The following is a 21796-nucleotide window of genomic DNA, read 5'->3' on the forward strand; positions in this document are numbered from 1 at the left end:
GAACCCCTCTGCCATCAAATATGAAGATTTTACGAATTTGTCAAATTTAGTAGTTTATTTATCCCTCATATTATTAAATAAAACAGTTATTTATGGTTTTTTTATATTCTTCGTATGACCAAATGCATTAGACATGGTTTAAACAACGATGGGAAAGGTTTCGCTGATTTTTCTTATTTTTCTTATTTAAGATTTTATTATTTCTCTTAGATATTAAAGATCGAAATAACAAACAAATCGGATTTCTCTTAACTGATAACAATGCTATGTTTGAAATGGCTTTGTTGTTTTTAACGGGAACTTGGTTAATATGTTTGCTTGTCCACACGTTAAAGGAGTGATAGGAGAACAATCAAACTTGGGTTGGTTAATTGAAGAAATCTTTCCCTTAATCCAAGTTGATTAGAAATATTCGGCGGCGTTTTAGCAAAGGTTTGGTAAGTAAAACACTTTACGTTGTATTTTTATCAAATTTAAAAATGTTTTAAAAAAGAGAACTTAGAATATTAGTTCAAGCTGTTGATCAAACGTTCGTCAAATCGTTGAAAAGTTGTTACTGAACAGCTTTAATTATAATTGGAATGTTCAGAAGAAAGAGGCGAGGTTGATGCGTACTGATAAGATCTAGTCATATATAATTCGAAAAACTTCATGATGTCTCATTGAAATTACTTAAAAAGTTCACACATTTAAAACATGTGTTTCTATAAACATCGCAATTCTGAAGGCGATGTAGACGGAGAGAGACAAAAAAAAACACATGATTTAAATGCCTGTTGTTGTTTGTGGAAGAGTTGTATTCCAATCTTATTTGAAAAAAAAAAATAAAAATTGCAAGTTATTTTAAGGAAAAAAAAAAAAAAAAGCCTTCAATTACTTTTTCATTTTTAGTTTTATAAATTTTTTTAATATCTATGCGTAATTGCCAGCCTTTTTTAAACATGATTTGGAGCGTTTAAAGAGTTCACGGTTTGTTCGCCACTTTTTTTTTTTTTTTGACATTAATTTGATTGGCGTAAATACGTAAACTTTATTTGACGGATTTGCAAAGTAAATTTTAAACATTGCGCCGAATATTTTTCTAAGGTTAGGTCAACAAGTCTTCGAATTGCACTTCTTAACTTAAACAATCAAATATCATATCAAATTTCAATCATATTTATAAATGAAGACAAATCTTCCAACAACCTCGGGAAATATCATTGAAATAGCACTCTTTAGGGATGTCAGCATACGAAAACCCTAATTGTGGACGTTGTGGAAAGAAAGTCTATCATGCGGAGCGTATGGCAGGTGCAAACACATATTGGCACAAAGTTGGGTGTTACACTTGTAAAGTATGCAACGTAAGGTTATCTTCAACTACAGCAGCTGAAGCCAACGATGGTATAATTAATAGTTTTAATATAATATAATGCCTTATATCAGTGATATAATACCTTATATTTGATATGCACTGATTTTGTTTGACAGTGTTGATCTTTTTAACTGATTAAAATACGTTTATATGGAGAAAGCACAAATTTAAATAAAGCATAAGAAATTATTTTATTCTTTTAACAATTGTAATCTTTGGTTCGGAATATTTATGAGAAAATATTACCATCTAATATTATATTTCAGAACACGAAATATATTGCAAATCATGTTATGGGAAATTAAGAGGTCCTAAAGGTTATGGGTATGGTGCTGGTGCCGGTACTTTGAGTATGGATTCAGGCGGTAGATATGAAACCAATACGGGACCTCTTGTATCAAGCGATTCGGAAAAATATTTAGGAGGAAACAGATGTCCAAGATGCGGCGGCTCAGTTTTTCATGCAGAGGAGGTTATTGGTGCTGGTTATGTAAGATTGTTTGTTTTTTTTAAATGCAGTTTTTTTTTAAATGCAGTTTTTTTAAAATGCAGTTTCTAGAAAAATAGAGCAGATATTTAACAACCCTAAGTTATGAATAAAATTCAGAATTTCTAAGAAAATAGTTCAAGATTTTGCTGATACAAGTTATGTTTTTAATAGTCTTGGCATCGGCAGTGTTTTAATTGCTTTAATTGCAAAAGGAAACTGGATTCGACTAACTGTCAAGAAAATGAAGGGCAAATATATTGCAAACGTGAGTGAGATTACTGTCTGCATTGAGAAAAATTAGATTATTTTGTTTATGTATTCATATTGATAATTTAATTTTGTTTAGTATTTAAAACTATGTTTGAAACTGTCACAAAATTATGCTACAAAATTATTTCACAACTTTTCCTGTCCTTTATATGACTTTTTACTTAATCATTTTAGCGTGCTACGGCCATCAATTTGGACCGAAAGGCTATGGTTTCGGCGGAGGCAGCGGTGTTTTAACCCACACTTCTTAAATTGTTTTGAAAAAGGTTCCGAAGAAAGAAACTGCGTATGATACTATGATTGCAAAACTTTGCAATTATAAAGTACATGAAGTCAAACTTTTAAAATTCAAGATGACTGTGAGATTTTGTTGCTAAAAAAATTCATTTTCAAAACTAAAGAGAAATTTTTCATTTCTTTTATTTTAAAAATATTTCTCGCGAGCAATGTTAACGCACTTTGGTTTTTCATTAATTCTATTTATTATGTAAACTATGTATAAGATATGCTACGTTACTGTACTTCATGCTCGTCGATGATTTCATAATCTAATCACTTACATTTTTTGGCCATAGTAAGTTTATCAACAGATTAATATTAAGTCAATCCGCAGATTAATATTTGGATTAGAATTATTTATTTGAATTTGTTTCAATAATATTTTGAAGTGAACAACTGAATTTAAACGATGCACCTAAAAACAATACTTTGAATAAACGTTTCATATTTCAGCATTTTCGGACTGTATGATATTTTATATATATATATAATAGATTTTAAATTCAGTAAATGGCATAAGTTTTTTTTTATAAAAAAGTTTTTTTTTATCCATTTTTTATATTTAAAAAAAATTAAAATGTTGACAATGTGAAAAAAGTAATATCTTGTTGCAGTCCGAGCCTTTCGTTTTACATTTTCATCTTTCAAAATTTTCAATAGGATTTAAATCTGAGGATTGCGCCGGCCAATCCAACTGTTTTCTATCATTATGTTGAAACCATTTCTTAGCTCGACAAACCGTATGCTTAAAATTATTATTTGCCTAAAGCAACGGCATGTTATTAGCATCTGGAAGCATTATTTCTTTAAGTATATTGAAGTAAATATCAGCTGTCTTAATTTCTTTTATCAAGTGAAAAGACAAATACTTGATGACGAGAAACATCACCACATCATTATGCTTTCACCGCATAATTTTACTGTTTTTTAGTGTAATGTGGGTCAAACTTTTTATTTTGTGATTAAAAAAATATTTAACCTGTCCACAAAACATGCCACATTTCTTTTCTGACCATGGAGAATATATACAGCAATTCACTTTTTCAAAAAAGTCATATTTTTTGGTGTTCTTGCCTATAAATAAGTTTCTTCTAAATTAGCCTTAGCTTATTTTTAATATTTTTGTGGGAGATAAGCGGATCTATTTTTAGCTTCACAAATAAACGATTCATCTTCTCCAAAAGTTAATTTTCTTTTTAACCCTTTAATTTTAATATTTTTTTGTGGCTTAAGAGCATTCTAATCGTTCCAATAAAGCGTCCTTTTGGTCATCCCAAGCGTCCTTTTTTTCTTAAAATCTCTCGATATGCTTTTCTACTATTTTTAAGTTGCTGAATTACTAAGAGTTCACCCGAGGTGCTATGTGCCTTCTTTCCCGTAACATCCTAAGTTAAAACGTTGTATGAAAAGTTTTTTTTTATACATTCTGTCACCACATTTACTTTAAATTAGTTTAATTCCTACCACATAATTCATAAAGAATTAGGTTTTCATTGAATTTTTATTGGACTGTATCTTTTTATTTCTTTTGCCAAGATCAATACACGTGTTTTTACTTAATGTAGATAGTGAACCAAACATTCATAGAACACTTATCAAACTTTAAAACACGTCTCTTTACTTAATATAGATAGTGAACAGAACATTCATAGAACACTTATCAAACTTTAAAACTAGAAAGCAACAACACCTTTTTGAGAAGCATTAACAATTACAAATTTAGGAAATTAACTATTGCGAATTTATCATTTTTTCCATCACAGTATCATCTTTGTATCCATACAAAATTCAACCCAAAATTTAAATACCCCTTTTAATTATATGTTTCTGATTCATTCAAATAGAAAAAACTAAATATAAAATAAAGAAAATGCTTAATATACCCAAATTAAGATTATTTTTTAGTCATGTTGGTATTTACTTCCATCTTATACAGCGTTAAGCTCTATATACATATAGGATTAGTTGATACATTTTTTGATTTCTTTATAGAATGCTTTTCATTAAATCATATTAGCATTGCCCAAAATGCTTTGTAACTCAGAAAATAACTCATAGATTTTAATAATCACACGTTCACAGAGTGATAACACTATCTTTCATAGATGAAACTATGAAAGATAGTGTTTTCACTCTGTGAGTGTTAAAACTTTCACTCTGTGAGCTTTGGTTAATACTAATTGTTGAACTACTTGCTTCCATTTTTTCCTTGAGATTGTTTACGCAGGCCACAATAAATTTAACAATAAATCGTTATGGGTTTCTTGCCACTCAAATTTTTCACTATTTAAACTTTTAGCTTTCTTTCTGAACAATTCTAATCTGAATTTTTGAGCGATCTGAAAAAAGCCAACAATAAAATTGACCTCACAACTGCGTATAGTATGTAAAATTAAAAAGCAGAATTAATACTCTAAAATGAAATCTACGTGATTAAGGACTGTTTAAAAGGTGTCTTGTAAAGAAACCAATGTTTTTTTCTATAAGAGTTGTATGGTTGGCCCAATTTACTTTTCTGAAGGTATCCTTATTCAAGTTGTAAAAGTAATCTCTTTGATAGATTTATAAGTTAGATAATCATGACATTTTCATTAGCAGCAAAGCCAAAAAAAAAGTTAAACTGATTAAATGATGGAGATGATGGTAGTGAGAAGTATTTTTTATAAATTCTAACTATTCGTAAAAAAATACTTTCAATAATGATCTGAGTACCAAATGTGGTAAAGAGGTCAACAAAAAAGTAGAACGATTGCTAAAAATGGGCTTATGAAACATGCACAAGTGCAGATTAAGCAAACAGTTATATTTATGTATATTCCAAAAATTCTTAACATTTGGTAATTTATCCAATTTTTTATTGAAGTCTGAGCACTCAACATCACTCGTTCGAACCATATTTGATGGGCAATATTCTTTAAGGCTTTTAATTACTATACAGCTATTGCATTTAATGGGGTAGTTATTGAGCGAACACTAAAATAACATATTTAACAATGAACTTTTATTAAAAAGCAATTTGTGTAAAATTAACTATAATCCATAGCAATTGACAAATGTATTTATTTTAACACTAAGTATAATGAATGACTTTCTACTACTAGTTTATCACAACGGTAATGAATTTGAAAGGAATAAACTTTGAAGACTTTGGAAATCAAATTTTATTTAAATTATTATTAGGTATTAGCATAAGGTAAACAACATAAAGAAGCAATTATTGACTGAGGATTTGAAAACTGAGACATTCCATTGGAAATAAGTATATCCATCCCTCTTTGCATTTTGTAATAAGCCATCATATAAAACGCGTACCCGTTGTTTTGATCAACTACCAACAGTTAAAATGAAAGAGAAAGAATTTATTTATCATAAATTCAAACTAATTAAGTTTCTTAATCTGCATATAAATATCTGCAGATTCATAAAAATAAAGCTGTGTATTGCCACCCAACTTCTCCCAGCATTTGATTTAATTAAACCAAACGTAAAGCACTTGCAACTGTAAAAACTATGGTCATAAAAAAAATGAACATTTTATCAAAAGGTTTGTACAACCGCTGTACAAACCTTTTGTAACTTTGCAAAGTTACAAAAGGTTTGTACAACCACTGAGTACTATTTAACAACTGATATATATATATATATTATATATATATATATATATATATATATATATATATATATATATATATATATATATATATATATATATAGAAAAAGTTTAATTTTTTCAGAAAGCATATAAATATATTTTTAATTCTTTGTTTAAAATGAAAATAAATCTTACAGTTTACCTATTTACCTATAATTTATTCGGAGGATTCTGTGCAGGCTTACAAAAAGAAACTTAGGCTAAGAACAACATTCTAGATAAAAAAAAAAAAATCAGTTTTACAAATGATCAGAGTTTCCTTAGGAAAATTTTCTATATGAGTAATTGAACTTTATAAATAAAAATCCAATAAATAAATAACGACTAATAAATGTTGGCAACAAAATATCTCACACATATACATCACACAAAACTAATACATACATAATCATATACATAATTATATACATAATCATATACATAATCATATGCATAATCATATACATAATTATATACATAATCATATACATAATCATATACATAATCATATACATAATCATATATATATAAATACACACACATATGTATATATGTATCAGTTTTTCTATAATGTCGATTCTAAAATTACATTATTTAGTTTTCTGAAACCAAGTTTTAATAATAATTTTGTTTTTGCATTAAAAAACCATTGATAAGTTTGATAACGAAAGTCAGGGAATCTTCCACTATAAATAATGACGTTAGAAAGACAACCAGAAAGAACGAGCAACCCGAGCCAGTCGCTAATCTTTTCTAGCATGATACCGTACTTTATAATTTGCTCTTCGTTGAAATAGAAACTATACAGATAGGATGCTATAAAATAATTTGTATTGAAAGGAAGCGTTGTAATAACAAACATAAGTACAGCCAAAAAAAAGACAATAATGGTTTCTCGATCTGCCTTATTTGAGGAATTCTTTTTTGTTACACTAGGTGTTATCACTAGCTTAACAGCAGGACGCTTTAGCCTAATACTCTTCCACCATTTAAGTGTGTTTTTTTTTGTAGAAATTTGTGGAACATTTATGGTTAGCTCAGTCATTTCAATCTCTGTAAAAGGTTTCTCCCCGTTTCTGTCAATATTGTTGTTGGAGCAGCTGGATGACACCTGAAGTAAGTTTTTGGGCTCTTCTTTGATTTTATCTAAAAGTTTATTTCCGTTTGTTTCAGAATCTTTCTCAGGTACAATCAACGAAGTTGAAGAATTGCTGCATAAACTTTTTCTCATACAAATAGAATTATCATCAGTAGTTTCAAATAGTTGCGATCTTTTACGCATAGTTATTGTTACACGCACTAAATAATAAGACAGAAAAATAATCGGTATAATGCTCTCAGTAAGCAGTGATAGACCTGAGCTTAATGTTTGTTCTGTACCATTTCTGTAAAATATGAAGCATTCGCCATTACTAACTTTAATCCGAATAAAAGTAAAAATCTTCAGTCCGATACAAGCTATCCAGACAATCCCAACCATGCCATGAATCATATTTTTTGAAAATCGACTAGCAAACGGATGGCATATAGCTCGATATCTTTCATAACCCATCAAGCAAAGTATCCATGCACTGACATTTACAGAAAGTGGTCCTGAGATGGTTAATATTTTGCAAAGTTCTGTACCAATAGTCCATCTGTTATTGGTTGCAAGCAAATATATTAAATGAATGGGTGATATAACGGCATAAAAGCAATCAGCAATGGCGAGGTGGACAACAAACCAACGAAACTGAGCAGCTTTCTTCATCTTTAAGCTGAAGAACAGAATAACTAAAATGTTTCCCATCAAACCACATACAAAAAAGAACGAGTAAAATATGCTTCTTAAGATGACCTCCCAATGGCTCATCATTTTTGTGTTAACAACTATTACTTTGGTTTTTAAGCAAAAGCAAATATTCTTTCCTTTTCATGTATATGCTAATAGTTCTTCAAATTTGATTCCTTTAAGAGATAAAGTATTATTTACTATTAAAAACGAAATAACTTGCTTTTTAACAAGATAAAGAAACCAAATCCGATATTCTGGAGAGGAAATTAATACTATATAACCGGTTCTGTAACACGAGGCACGTTCATAATTTCATGACGACTGGGGAATAATTTAGTAAATGAAGTACATCTTTTCATCAGACTTTTGGTAAAGAAAACCAAATTTGTTTTTAAAGTTGAAACAATTAATTCATAAAGCTTTGAATTGATAAGTAAAGGATATTTTTTTAAAATTTACACAAAAAGCTTTTTCCAGAAGTTTCTGTTCTCCGACTACCAAAGTATTGTTTAAACTTTGACAATCTCTTTTTAAATCTTATTAACAAATAAAGACAATCGTACTTTTTCGACCTAATTTCTAAAGTTCTCTTACTTTTCTTAAATTAGTTGTAATGTGCTTGGTTTTTCTTTTTATTTAATCTATCGGCTTCAGTCTTCTCTTAGCACTTCACTGCAAACGGTTTGGCTTCAGTTAAGAACGACTATAGCAACCAATTCTAAACCAATCCAAGAGACGATCGACTTATCGAAAAAAATGTTTACTTTTTATAACTTTTCCTAAAAAAAAAAAAAAAAAAAAAAAGATACACAAAATAAAACGTTTAACTTAATTACAATGAATAATTGCAGTGTGATGCCTACATTGTTAATATATTTGCTGCTAAAAATTGGTCTACTATAAAGCGGTGGCGCGTCATGAATTTAAAAAGCGCAACAAATTCAAAGAGTTCGAGTCCGTACTTTTTGAAAAATTTTGAAAAAATTTGCAGAACAGTACTTTTTTTGATTCGTTTGATTCCCCGCTTGTTTTGTAAACAGCGTCACAAATAAGCATGGGAATTTCGGCCTTCGAAATCGACGAAATTAAACGAAATTCGTGTTTCAATTTCGGATCGAAATTGAGAACGAAATTTCGATTTTTTGGATTGTTTAATTTCGCGAAAAAATTTCGTATAATTTCGGGTCATTGAAAGTAACGAAATTGACACGAAATTAAACATAAGTTTTAATTTCGAAATTCGTGAATTTGTAATGTTTAAAAATTTCGTCTTTCGAAATTCAATATAAATTTCGATACGAAATTGAAACACGAATTTCGTTTAATTTCGTCGATTTCGAAGGCCGAAATTCCCATGCTTAGTCACAAATAAGTTTTATATACAAATGCTGCAAATAGATTTATATGCTAAAATGATATTTAACGGTCTCACTGCTTTTTATTCACTCAATATGCCACGTTATGAGTACAAACTTGTTCAATATAAGTTTCCAAGCCAACGCGATGCATTTTGAGCAATATATAATAAAGAAGCATTTTAAGTTTTTTACTTTTTCATTTCAACAAAACAATAATCAAACCATGTTAGTAAACGTGGTCACCACATTTTCAATAGAAAAATTTAAAATTAAAAAAATAGGTTCTGTTTAGTAAACACAATAGAAGCAGAAAAATAAAAAGCTCTTTAAATAAAGTTGCTAATGAATGCATCTTAAAGCGTGCAGAGCATCTTTATTAGAAGTTACATGATCATTTAAATAATTCTTTAAAACATACTTGCTAATAAAAATTCTAGAGAACTTACATACATAAACTGACAAAAATTATCCTTCAAATATATAGAAAATCTTCGCTAAAATCTCATTAGAAGCATCTGATAGCCGTAATTATACATTGCAGGGAAAATTTGTCTTATATTATGTTTAAAATACACTTTAAAAGAAACTATTTGTGACGAACAAACACGGCATTAGGAGAACAAAGATATCAACAGTAGGCACTGAATAGATAAAAGATTTTTCAAAAAGTTTGTGTGTTATGTAGGTAATCCAATATATAATAAATCTACAAATAAATTTGAATAGGATTTTTTCAAATTTGTTATTGCGTTTGACACTTCGTCACCTTTAATAGATTTCCCGCTAAAACATTTCTCGATACAGGAAAGAATAAAAAAGTGTTATGAACTTGATGCATCTCTCAATGAAATATTTTGATTATTTCTGATTTCTTTAACTTTTTATTTAAAAAAAAAAAAATTGATTTAACAGCAATCTTTCTGATTGTAAAACTCCATTATCACTTCACAAGTTCATTGAATATAATTTTAATGCATCATTTAATATGTAAAAGAATTTCAGTTTAAAACCAGTTCTATATATTTCTTTGAAATATATAGAACTGGTTTTTCCCCTTAAAGTTCATTTTATATATATATATATATATATATATATATATATATATATATATATATATATATATATATATATATATATATAGTGAACTTTAAGAGGGAAAAAAAATCTTAAGGGGCTTGTGACGTAGGTATATGATAAGCTAAATGCAAACGGAAGCCAATTAAGGAAATAAAAATCAAGCTATTAATCTTCAGTATTTTATATGCTAATTCTTAACCTTAAGAAGGCTTTTTTTAAACTTTTTTTTGCAAATCATGTTAAATAATCTACGGGAGTAGTCTTCATCACTAACTCCTGTGTTGGTTGTTTTAATAACATTTGAATAAATCTTTTTTTATCATTTGTAAGCAGCTAATTGTATAATTGATTATAAAAGCTTAAGTTTCTTAATGTTCAGCAAGGAATATTTCCGGACCGTACAAGTTAATCAAATGTACCTTTGCGAAGTTACAAAAGGTTTGTTGTCGGAGCAGGAGAAGGAAGACGGAGGAAAAGTTAAAAGAATTGTTTCATATTTTCTACTTTCCTTTTTTACCAAAATAAAAAATCAAAACAAAAAATATTGTTAATGAATTTTAACATTGCTTGAAATTAACGGGGTGTTCTCAATCATTTCATTTATTCATTGCTTCATTTATTCATATTTTGGCTAATCCCTACAATGCTGGGACATAATTTGTAGTTTTTAATACAACACGTTCCTTTCCGTTCCTTATTTTAATGTAAGCCTGTTTATATTACTAGTTTATTTAGAGAACTCCGCTTAATGCCCAGCAATGTTAAAAAAAACCGTCATTAAAACGACTAAAGTTAATTATTATCAACTTATCTACTAATCTAAATACAAAGGATGTTAAAAATTCAATTAGTGGAAAGTATTTAAGTAACACGCTTACAATCTACTAAAGTCCTGAAAACAAACTTAGACGATTTCCATATGCACAGTGTCTCCCAACCCCTTTTGTGCCATGCCCCACTTAAACCTTTTTAATTTCCTATGCTTTTTTATATAATGTAAGATTTTTATAATATATACATATGTAACATTAATACAAATTTGAAAATTCAAAAAGTTTGAGTTAATCATAAACTTTATAACTTTTGGGCCCCCTACCCCACTCTTCCCCTGAGGAACGTGTGCCCCATGTTGAAAAACAGTGTTTTAGCAACTAAATTTTCTAACTCCTAATAACATTGTTCGAACTCTATTTAAATTCTTTGCTTTTATGAACATTTTGTATTAGCTTATGTTGAACTTGTGAGCTACTTTAAAAGAAATTTTAAGTTAAAATATAACTAAATTAAATGAAACATCGAAAAGTTCATGTGTTCTGACGATTAGGACTGGTAACTAGAACGTAGTCCTAATGAATCGTATTCATAAGGACTACGTACTAGTTAAATAGTTACTTTGTAAAAGTGTCCGTACGTTTGTGAACAACCAGTCAACTTACTCATCGTTACCTAGGCAATAACTTTGATTGCGTAAGATTATTGGGTTCTGGAGGATTATCTGTAAGGTACTTAACTTGAAGGTATGAATTACCGCACCGATTTGTTGCAGTTTTTTTTTTTTGTAAATCTAGCGTAGATTTTATGATTCATAATTATAACATAATCGATAAAGTTGTATGGTTTTAACTCTCGAAAGTTTTTGTGGTTTTGGTGGTTGACTGCCATTTCTTGTGAATTTCAAAAGTTCCAAAAAAGTACTAGAAAAAGTACTGTATATTTAAATCATTTTATTTTATTTTTTTATGATAAAAATTTTTAAACTTTAAAAGATATAAGAAATGATATAAATAAAGTTGGTAACGTGATTGTTGCCGGAGGATAATTTTAAAATAGGGGAGGTTCTTAAAAAGCGCATAAAAATTGATCAGCTTAAAAAAAAAAAGAAGAAATTTATAAACTTTTTTTAAAAAAACAATTTCATGAGAGTTTGCTAAAAATAAAAAATTTTCTCATGAAAATCTTCTATAGTTGTTCTGCACTTAACATATTAAAACTTATGCATTGATTTTCTAAAAAAAGTAATAACACTAAAAATGTGTCTTCCAAAATGTTTTGATCATTTACTGACCATTGTAAACTTACAAAGTAAAATTGTGACTATATATTCAGAATAACGGTAAAAACTGTAGATTAGTTGTAATGCATTTGTAATGATAACGTTAAACTATGTAAGCGATTGTGTTGAATTTGTGTGATTGTGTTGTAAGGGTGAGAGACAAAAGCAGATACACGAAATAAATTTATTGAAAATAATAAGAAAAGAAAATTTTAAATATATAAGCGCTAGCAAACCAAAAGTTTACCAACCTACAAAAAAACTTTTTTTCTCTGAACACTTTATTCTATTCATTGTTACGTTGACCAAAAAACTGAACTAAGAACAAAATGTTTACAAAACGGTCCGTCACAAACGATTATTTTCAATAAAATGAAATTTTAAACGTGCCTAATTCTTTTCTTTGCTTCCCTTTCAAATTTCAGTATTATACCAAGACAGTTGTGTTTGATCCGGATTTAAGTGTAGACAATACCAAGTTATCCATTCCCTCCCTCCATCCTCCCTCTCTCACTAATTCTCTCTCTTACTAACTGAACGAGTGAAAGAGTTTCACTCATTCACTTTTTCACTCGTTTACTCTCAATAATTAAGTAGTTCCGCTGATATTTCATTTGTTTTCATAATACGCTTACAAACAACGAAATTCGATTTTGTTTTGTGAAATATAAGACAACACCGGTCAATCCCTAATGTTAGTGTATTTCCAATCTAATCTCTTTAAACAGTTGTTTATTTCTAAAATAGACAGGTTTGAATTTTCGATGTTGTGGCGCAAGACTTTTTATTATCAAATTAAAAAAACTTCTGAGCTTGTTTCTTACTGGTAAAGTTTTTTTCCGTGTTGTTTTTCAACCAATAAACATTGTTAAGAAAAAAAAAAAAAAAAGGAAAAAGAGAAAAGAGCAAGGGGCGTCGTCTTATGGTTCTATTTAAAGAGCTGGAAATAATTATTTCAAAGAAGGCGTCATTTATGAAAATAAATGTTAAAAGACCACATTCTATATTTGCAAATACAGCTCCACAAACAATAAAAATTTGACATCAATGACTAAGAAAAATGACAAACTAAGATAAATTATTAACTCTAAAATATCGCACTTCTAATTAACTACTTTTATTTGTGGATGATCCCACCATACACGCGCGCGCTCGCGCTTGATAACCAACTCTGCGCATTCAGAAAAGTAGTTTTTTTAACATATTTTATTCTTTTACAAAGAATAACAGTCAAAGTTTATTTGAACCCGGCATTTCTTAACTCGCAGACCTTTTTTTAGTTTGAATTCAAATTTTTTAGTTTGAATTCAACTTGAGTTTTTGTAAGTTAAAAAAAATTTGGAAAATAGTTTTAAGAATAATTCTATTCCATATTGTTTTTTTTTAAATTTGTTTCACAGTGTAACTTTGTCTTTACAACCACAATTTTTGTTTTTACATCGAAAATTTCTTTTTTGCAACCAAAGAATAAACATTTACTACCATTATTTTTACTGCCATTATTTTTACTAGCTGCATCAAGATTACCGCAACCTTTTTTTTTTTTTGCGGTCACAACTAATAGCGGTTTACTTGGGATGATAGAGAATGATCTAAATCCTTAGCGCTAGTGTTTTCGCGTTAACATAATACTAGTTCTACGGTTAAGCCTCCTTCTTTAAAAAACTATTTTAACCTTTTTCTCTTTTCGCCAGATTTACTGTGACCACATTGGCATCGTTCTAGCATAATATGACTTTTACAACTTTGTCATTGGTTTATAACTAGAAACCTTCATCGCATTTTGTTGCAGTCACTATAGCACAAACGAACATGTCCTCAGATTGTGATGTTGATGATGCGAAGTAGTCTTCTGTTGGGTGATAAGAGCATTGCGTTGCAAAAGATAATCCATGATCTTTAAGTTCCCCTAAAAACACTTGCGCAACAACTTTGTATTTTTCGTTGCTGTTAACTAGACGAGACCTAACAACATCTTCCAACGATTTGCTTAAGTGACGGGATCGTTTATTTGATAAAGATGAATCATACGCTTTAGAGTTAATATACTTTCTTAAAACCTTTGATATAAGGTTTTCCAGTAAAAGATTATCAAACTCTAGTTTGTCACAATCTTTCTTTGAAAAAGAAGTCCTACGAGTTCGAGTTACTTTATCCAATATGCTATTGCTTTTTTTAACTACATTAATTGGATTGAAATTCCCAGATATTGAGATATCCTCGTTACAACTTAACTCCCCGAAGATCAATGGGCTCGCAGATATACCTGTAAAGTCCTTTTCTTGGAAACACATTGGTAAACTCTGACATCTTCGGATACTTGTTGCCCTTTTGCGCTTTTCATTTAAAACAGGCTCGAAATCTGATATATTGTGCGTTGAAGAAAAATTTTCTATATGAAGTACATTATATGGATTTTCTTGAAGAGTTTTTGAACAATTTAGGGATCCTCTTCTGTTTTCAGACAGTTTTAATAATTTATTAGAGGCTTCGTGGAAAAGCGAACCGTAAAGAAACAACGCTCCTGAAAAATGGTTTTGCGGCGAAGTAGGAGACCCAACGGGTGATTGATTTTGAAGATTTGCTATGGTTTTTTTATGTATTTGTTTTGACATACTTCGAAATACCGGCTTTTGAAACATTCTCCTTGGTAAACTCCTGGATCGCACCAAAGAGCTCGAAGGTTTTTCTCTACGTGTTGCAGCCAACATGTTTAATTAACAATAATATTCGACATTTTCCAATGCTATAAATACAATATTTTAAAGTTTACTTCGACATACATGTTTCCTGTTTCTGCACTGTTCAAAATATATTTGTATTTCGGATTACTGCAATATGGAATTAAATAAAGCAAACAAAGGATTTATGTTTACTTATCAAGATATTCTAATTAAAAAAAAAAAAAGTGTGTCCTATCGAAACACTTCTGCAATAGTCTTTGGTTTCAAGGATCAGTTTTAATGAGAGAAAGTAAAAGGTTTTCGCAGAAATTGTAAATTTTAGAAAAGAGAGAGAAAAAGAAACGAGTTTTTGCGTATTTTCTTAATGCATGTCAGCCATCATTTATAACTACTAGACGGAACATAAAGTATAATGCGTGATGCAACGTTTAGTTTCTAGTCGACCTGTGGGAAGTCTGTTTTCATAAGCTTGTTTATTTTTGCAACCTTTTTAATGTGCGCGATCTTATAAAACAAAAAAAATTACCTATAGATTGATTCTCTGAAATAGGAGAAATCCAATTGCATTATTTCTCTTTTACAAAAAGCGGAAGAAAGAAATTTCTTTTCTTGTAGGATTACTAGAACAACGAATAAATTTTCTCGTTACCGTAATTTTCTAACTATGAAGAAATGACTTCGACGTATATTTTAAATTGAATAAGACGGGTATATTTGAAACAAAGTTTTAATAAAGAGAAGCGCTTCTGCTCAATTTTTATTGCTCAAAAGATAAAACTCAGATTTACTAATATTATCAAAAATGCATTTTGTGTAACATCCTTCGTTTTCAATAAAAACAGTATCAAGCATTGCCAACTTCTTTGTTTACTAAACAAACGGAGTGTGTTGCGACAATCTTGTACTTATAACTGTAGTTTACCAGTATTACGTCATTGTTGCATCACAACACGTCTGGACTGATTACAACAGTTTTACTTTGTTAATTACGATTTCTGTAAATGACGCAGCTCGTCCTGTATTCCGGTACGTAAATTGGTGAATCTGTAGTAAGTTACAGTAAAACAAATTGTTGCAAAAATTTCACATTTTATAGCTAAAAATTATTTATCTAGTAAACAGCATAAAAATTGATTATCAAGTATATAAGCACTCTTTAAAAAAAAAAAAGCGTGTGTAGAGTGAGAAGGAGGAGGTGGAGGGTGGGAGGAAAATCTATGGTTTCTCTGGTTTGAAGGTAATATTCATCAAACTTCTACTTTCAGACAAGAAAGCGTTTCAAAAATCTTTTTTCTGCTAAAAAAATTGAACCTGATTTTTTTTTTAAACTAGAAATGAGTTTGAAAAACTTAGTGAATAACTTTTTTCTTACTGCAATATTAAGGTTAACACTTTAATCAAAACCTAATATGCATGAATTAAAAAAATAATAATAATTACAAAAGAGCCTAAATCAAGCCTGAGATTTAAGAATAACTAATGATTAAAAAAAAAGCCATCGTTGAATATATATATATATATATATATATATATATATATATATATATATATATATATATATATATATATATATATATATAGAGAGAGAGAGAGAGAGAGAGAGAGAGAGAAACCAGTTGATATACATATATATATATATATATATATATATATATATATATATATACTTTTCTTAAATTAAACCTGTTACAGTAAAACATCTTCATTTAAAGATGTTATTTTAGATTTTCATCTTTTTTTTTCAAATCGGATGAACCATAAGGATTTTTCTATACAAAAAAAATCCTTAGATGAACAAGATTGCCGACAGGCGTCACTTATCTTGTAAGATTGTAATTAAATTGCGCCCCTACAACATTCAACAAATTGGTTTATATAATGTAAAAAGTGGATTTAGTGAAAGCTTAATTTTGGTTGCTAATACAAATTTAATAAAAATTTTTTTTTAAATGTGAGTCATAAGGTTTTAAATTTCTCACCTTTTTTTTTTTTTTTAAACAACGCAAATTACCTAAGTTTAACTTTAAACTAAATCTGATTAACGAACCAAAGACGTTTTTTTGCATCCAAAGTGTCTGATGACTATATCTATATAACTTTATCTATAAATAACTATATCTTGAATAAACTCGAATTCCATATTTATCACTGATTATATCTATATAACTATATCTATATAACTATATTTTGAACAAACTCAAATTCCAGTGTTATAAATCAAACTGCAGTACATTTTTTTTTTTTTATCAAATGGTATTTAAAACGAATAGCAATACGTCCGGGGAATCCGTGGAACAACCCGCTCTTCAACCGGATTGTTCCGCGGATTCCCAGGATTCTGCGGAACGTTTTCAATCAAGCAGTTGTTTTTAAAAAAATTTATATTTATGCTTTTTTTGTGTATCATTTAGAATTTTTTGTTGTTGTTGTTGTCACGTGGTACATCTGCATGTAAATTATTTTATATTTGGTAATGTAAAAAGATTGAAGAGCAATCTGGGGACTCGACTAAAGTTATTATCTATTGATTGAAATAAAATTATCATTTGGAAGCAGGACTAAAGTAATCATCTAATAACCAGGGACAAAAAATTAAATTTTAATATAGAGTATATATTCAAAAATTGATGCTTCTCGTTTGATTTCTTTAAAAGCAACACAAAAGAAATGTTGAACAGAGAGTATTCATAAGTTACGCTTACTCCGTTCGCTAAAGAAATGCTTGTATTAGTGCCGCTTTATTGATTTTCTTCTAATTTATCTTTGTCAGCATGGTTGCGACTTTTTATTTCTTTGTATGTTATATTTTCAAAATATTTAGAAGATTTAGACTTGCTTTAGTATCTAAAATGATTTTTCCTTTAAAAATCTATAAAAATATGAAACAAAAAAAATGTTTTCATTTTTTTTTTTTAATTTGATTTTGATCGTTTGTTATTGAGTGCCATGTTAGAAAAGCAATCGTATTGTTTCTATGGAAACCCTTAAGAAACTTCGAAAGTGTCACTTCCAATATCATATAGTACAAAAAATGTAAATACTAATTTATGGTGCCACATTTGAACTCATGTGGCACCACAATTTAGAAGGCACCACCAAAAAAAGCTCTATTGTGATCTATTTTAAAAGATTTTAGAAATTATACAGATTTATAATTACAATTATTCACCTCAACTGTTTGCACTATATGAAAAACTAAATTAAGTTTTATTAATAAATGGCTTTGCAGCTTGAACATTTTTTTTTTCAAAGGTATTATGTGATTTTCAGCGCTATGTAAGATTCTAATTAACTCCTGGTTTTTCAATCAGTTACATATCAAAACTCAATTAAATAATCATCACTTTGTTCAAAAGTTTATATAACAAGTATACAATAAATTTATTAGCATAAATAAAAGAAGCAAATTTTTATAGAATTTGTTTTATTTTTATCAGGCGGATCATGCTGCTAGTAGGCGTTTCTTGTTTGTATTTATAACGCCATTTTAATTCCGTAATTTCAAAATCTGTTTAATTGTGACAAATAAAAAGGCACCTATGTAAATCATTTACTTAATAACCCAAACATTAAACTGCAAACCGATATAAAATTCACCATTTAATGGTTATTTTATCTGATCGCAAATTTATTCTAGAAAATGGCAAATAGGGGAAGAGTTATAAATTTTTGGTAATTATAATGGTAGTAATAATAAGATTAATTAAACGAAAAATAGAATTAGAAAGGAAAGATACAAATAATTCATACAAAAAAAAAACAACTAAAGAATGTCAAATTTGGAATGAAATCATCCAAAACCTTGAATCTATGTAAAAGAATTTATGCATAGAGTAAATGTGTCTATGATGTCATTGATATCATACAATGGCGTACTGGTAATATTTTTAAAAGCATTGGTTTTGTCGTAAAAGTGAATAAAATGCTCACATGTTTGTTTCATTAAGTGAATACGCATATCGTTTGCTAGCAAATCGTTTTTGAAATATACACAAGTAAACTTAGATAAGTGGTGCACAGGGTGGTTGACTGATGTTACTGCATCACTAATTTAAGTTTATTTGTGTATATTAAAAAACTGAATGATATGAAGCAACAATAGCTTTTACAAATTTTTTTATTATTCTATTTGGAGATATAATTAACAGATATTTTTAACTATTGTATGTGAAAAATAACATCCTTTACATAAACCCCATTTTCCTTGCAACAAACATGAGCTCTTTCAATGACCACAAAGTTTCAAGTTTTCAATATTAGATTTTTTATTAAAAAAAATTTTAGATTTCAGATTTGAATGTTTTTTTTTTTAAGTTCATGAGTTCTTTCAAGTAGTTTCACAAAGAGAAGATTGGCCAGTTTATTAAAGTAAACCCAGAAAATAGGATCTGAAAAAAAGATCTGAAAGAGGTCTTAAGAAACTTAAGAAGAAAATGAGGAGCAGCTGTTAGCAGTAAAAAAACATCAACTTAACAGCGTTAACATGTTAAAGAAAAATTTAAAGATGAAAATACGTCATATATCCACAACAAGCTTTTAATAAAAACAATAACTGTTTTTCTTTACTACCTGCTATAATGGAGCAATATAAATATATTGCTCCGTTATCAAGTCTTATAAGTTCTCTTCTTTAAATACGTACGTTGACAAATTTTTCCAAAAATGTTTTGCGACTAAAGAGATAGGCGCACAAAGTAGTTAATGAAACAAATTGAGGCAATGATTCTCTACAAAATGAGAGAAACTTTCTCTGATCTTGCAGATTATCATTATCAAAAGATCGAAAATTGGCGATCTTGGTGTCTTTTTTGAATGAGCAGTTATTAGAAACAATTATGCTAAATATGTTCATAGATTTAGACCTGCGAAAGGAATTTTATGCAGTTTGTATTTTAAGAGTTTCTTTTGTTTGTTTGTTTTGTTATTTGTTAAAAAAACTTTTGTTTTTGTTGTTTTTTTTTGGTAACAAAAAATAAAAAATAACTCTAACTTAAATAATTTATTTATGATGTGCCATTACAGACAAATTTTTGCCTAAGTTTTCTGATAATTGTTCAGAGAAACGTCAAAGTTAAATCAATGTCACCATAGGCACATTTAAGTATGTTATCATTGCCACATTTAAGTAGGCACACTATAATCAGAAACAACACCAATAAAAAATATAGTTTCTGAGTTAGTTTCACAATATCCTTAAATTTTGATTTTACTTATTTTATAGAATATATAATTTGTTAAATCAAAAGATATTTTTCAAACAAAAGTATTAGCTGCAGCATCTTTAATCATCAATCGAGAAATGAAAAATAAGGGTAAACTTCAGTTTGTTTGTCAAGGAAACTTCGAGCTGGTTTTTCTTGTATCCTGAGTTAGAAAAGTAAAATCTAAGTGCGCTTTAACTTTAAGATAAGATTTAAAATATATAGGAAGATACAGGCATGACAGCGACGAGAAATTCACGGCGACGCAGCGTTGATATCTTTCTTATGACAGAATATAGAAATGCCGATTATATCTCGGTTACAAATATTTTTACAATCGTGACTATCACACACGCAAATAAAATAAACATGGGCGTTTTGATTTTCCGTTTTTTTAACAAATCGAATATAGAATAAAGTACAAACTTCTATATCCGTCATTGGAAAGATTAATTTAAAAATCCAAATTTAAAATTATTTTTATTTTTATACCCAAAAAGTTACGATTCAAAAAAAAAAAGGTATTCGATAAATCACATGACATCATGTACATGATTACTCACATTATATCGTCATACTATACATTACATTATATCATTATACTGTCTCTGTTAAAAGTGACAGTAATAATTTAATTATTGTAAAGGAGCATGTGGAAAATGACATTTATTATTTAATTATTGTAAGTGGGTGTTGTAAAATGTGGTATTTGTAACCATAGGTGCCGAGTTCATGGGGGAAACAGAGGCAGCGCCCCCCCCCCCCCCCAGGAAATTTATACTAATAATATATTATCACAGATTATCTCGGGGGCGAATAGATACTCTCGCCCTCATGATAATCCGTGATAATATATTATTAGTATAAATTTCCTGGGGGGGGGGGGGGGGCACTGCCCCTTTTGCCCCCTAGAACTCGGCGCCTATGTTTGTAACCTACCTATTATTGTTAATCGTTAGTTTATTGGTGCGTGCTCTCCACACACCTCTTTTTTTATTATATATTCTGTTGATGGAGCAGCTTCGAGCGCTCTTGTATTTTGTACTAGTTTAAATACATAGTCATATACTAAGGATCAGTTTTCAACCCTCGAAATTTTACAGTATCATAATACTCGCATTATATCATTTTGTTTCAATCTTTCAATTAAATTTCGCAGAATTTTGCCATTCGATTAAATACGTTTAATTGATTTTTTTAAATTAATAATTTTTTTTTTTAAAAATTTTTATACCAAAAACTTTTGTTGCTTTAAACTCATAAAAAGTGTTCTATTTTTATGAAATTTTGAAAATTGGATTTATTTTAAAAGACTGATATAGAAATTTATATATTCGTTATTAAAGGAATAATCAAACTCCCGATGTTTAAGCATAAAAAATAGATGCTGGTATCGAACAACAAGCACATGCATTGACATTCTCAACGTTATAAAGTCTACAACAATCATGATTTTTCCCTATTAACATTTTACGACTTTTGTTCTTACATTTAAAAGCAAATTGCACATAATTTTGTTTGTGGCTGTTAATTTAGCATTAATTCTAATATGGAGTTCCAAAACGAACAATATCGCCATATTTCGTTATTTATTTCCATTAAAAATCTCATGATTACATATT

General features: G+C 28.9%; 3 protein-coding genes across 9 annotated transcripts; 1 reads left to right on the forward strand and 2 right to left on the reverse strand.

Moving 5' to 3' along the window:
• Window positions 1-283: 283 nt before the first annotated feature.
• Window positions 284-2570, forward strand: LOC145181947 (cysteine and glycine-rich protein 2-like). Of its 3 annotated transcripts, none has more exons than XM_080057158.2 (5): window positions 284-437; window positions 1222-1386; window positions 1624-1847; window positions 2019-2112; window positions 2292-2570. In XM_080057158.2, the coding sequence occupies exons 2-5, from the start codon at window positions 1224-1226 to the stop codon at window positions 2366-2368; spliced, it is 558 nt and encodes a 185-aa protein (XP_079913284.2). In that variant the 5' UTR covers window positions 284-437; window positions 1222-1223; the 3' UTR covers window positions 2369-2570. The 3 variants fall into 3 exon arrangements, with proteins under 3 accessions (XP_079913284.2, XP_089921607.1, XP_089921606.1); XM_090065481.1 differs by having other exon boundaries at window positions 295-437; window positions 1212-1386; XM_090065480.1 differs by having other exon boundaries at window positions 319-437; window positions 1087-1386.
• A 3720-nt stretch (window positions 2571-6290) lies between these two features.
• On the reverse strand, window positions 6291-9716 carry LOC149883035 (uncharacterized). Of its 5 annotated transcripts, none has more exons than XM_090065440.1 (3): window positions 9606-9716; window positions 8396-8580; window positions 6291-7784 (listed from the first exon to the last, which is right to left on the reverse strand). In XM_090065440.1, the coding sequence occupies exon 3, from the start codon at window positions 7775-7777 to the stop codon at window positions 6593-6595; it is 1185 nt and encodes a 394-aa protein (XP_089921566.1). In that variant the 5' UTR covers window positions 7778-7784; window positions 8396-8580; window positions 9606-9716; the 3' UTR covers window positions 6291-6592. The 5 variants fall into 5 exon arrangements, with proteins under 5 accessions (XP_089921566.1, XP_089921565.1, XP_089921561.1 ...); XM_090065439.1 differs by having other exon boundaries at window positions 6292-7974; XM_090065435.1 differs by having other exon boundaries at window positions 6292-8580.
• Window positions 9717-13275: 3559 nt separating this feature from the next.
• On the reverse strand, window positions 13276-15862 carry LOC149883036 (uncharacterized). Its single transcript, XM_090101157.1, has 2 exons — window positions 15500-15862; window positions 13276-15035 (listed from the first exon to the last, which is right to left on the reverse strand). The coding sequence occupies exon 2, from the start codon at window positions 14998-15000 to the stop codon at window positions 14053-14055; it is 948 nt and encodes a 315-aa protein (XP_089957283.1). The 5' UTR covers window positions 15001-15035; window positions 15500-15862; the 3' UTR covers window positions 13276-14052.
• Window positions 15863-21796: the final 5934 nt, after the last annotated feature.

This window comes from Hydra viridissima, unplaced genomic scaffold, assembly GCF_058129835.1.
Source record: "Hydra viridissima isolate aposymbiotic clone 2 unplaced genomic scaffold, HvirCarnegie_v1 scaffold_10, whole genome shotgun sequence".
NCBI classification, from domain to species: domain Eukaryota; kingdom Metazoa; phylum Cnidaria; class Hydrozoa; order Anthoathecata; family Hydridae; genus Hydra; species Hydra viridissima.

Bases quoted from the DNA above. Each gene is read 5' to 3' on its own strand.
- LOC149883036 (XM_090101157.1), bottom strand. From the start codon at position 15,000: ATGTTGGCTGCAACACGTAGAGAAAAACCTTCGAGCTCTTTGGTGCGA.
- LOC149883035 (XM_090065439.1), bottom strand. From the start codon at position 7,882: ATGATGAGCCATTGGGAGGTCATCTTAAGAAGCATATTTTACTCGTTC.
- LOC145181947 (XM_080057158.2), top strand. From the start codon at position 1,224: ATGTCAGCATACGAAAACCCTAATTGTGGACGTTGTGGAAAGAAAGTC. The intron at 1,848-2,018 runs GTAAGATTGTTT...TGTTTTTAATAG, and splicing joins AGGTTATTGGTGCTGGTTAT to TCTTGGCATCGGCAGTGTTT. The intron at 2,113-2,291 runs GTGAGTGAGATT...TAATCATTTTAG, and splicing joins AGGGCAAATATATTGCAAAC to CGTGCTACGGCCATCAATTT.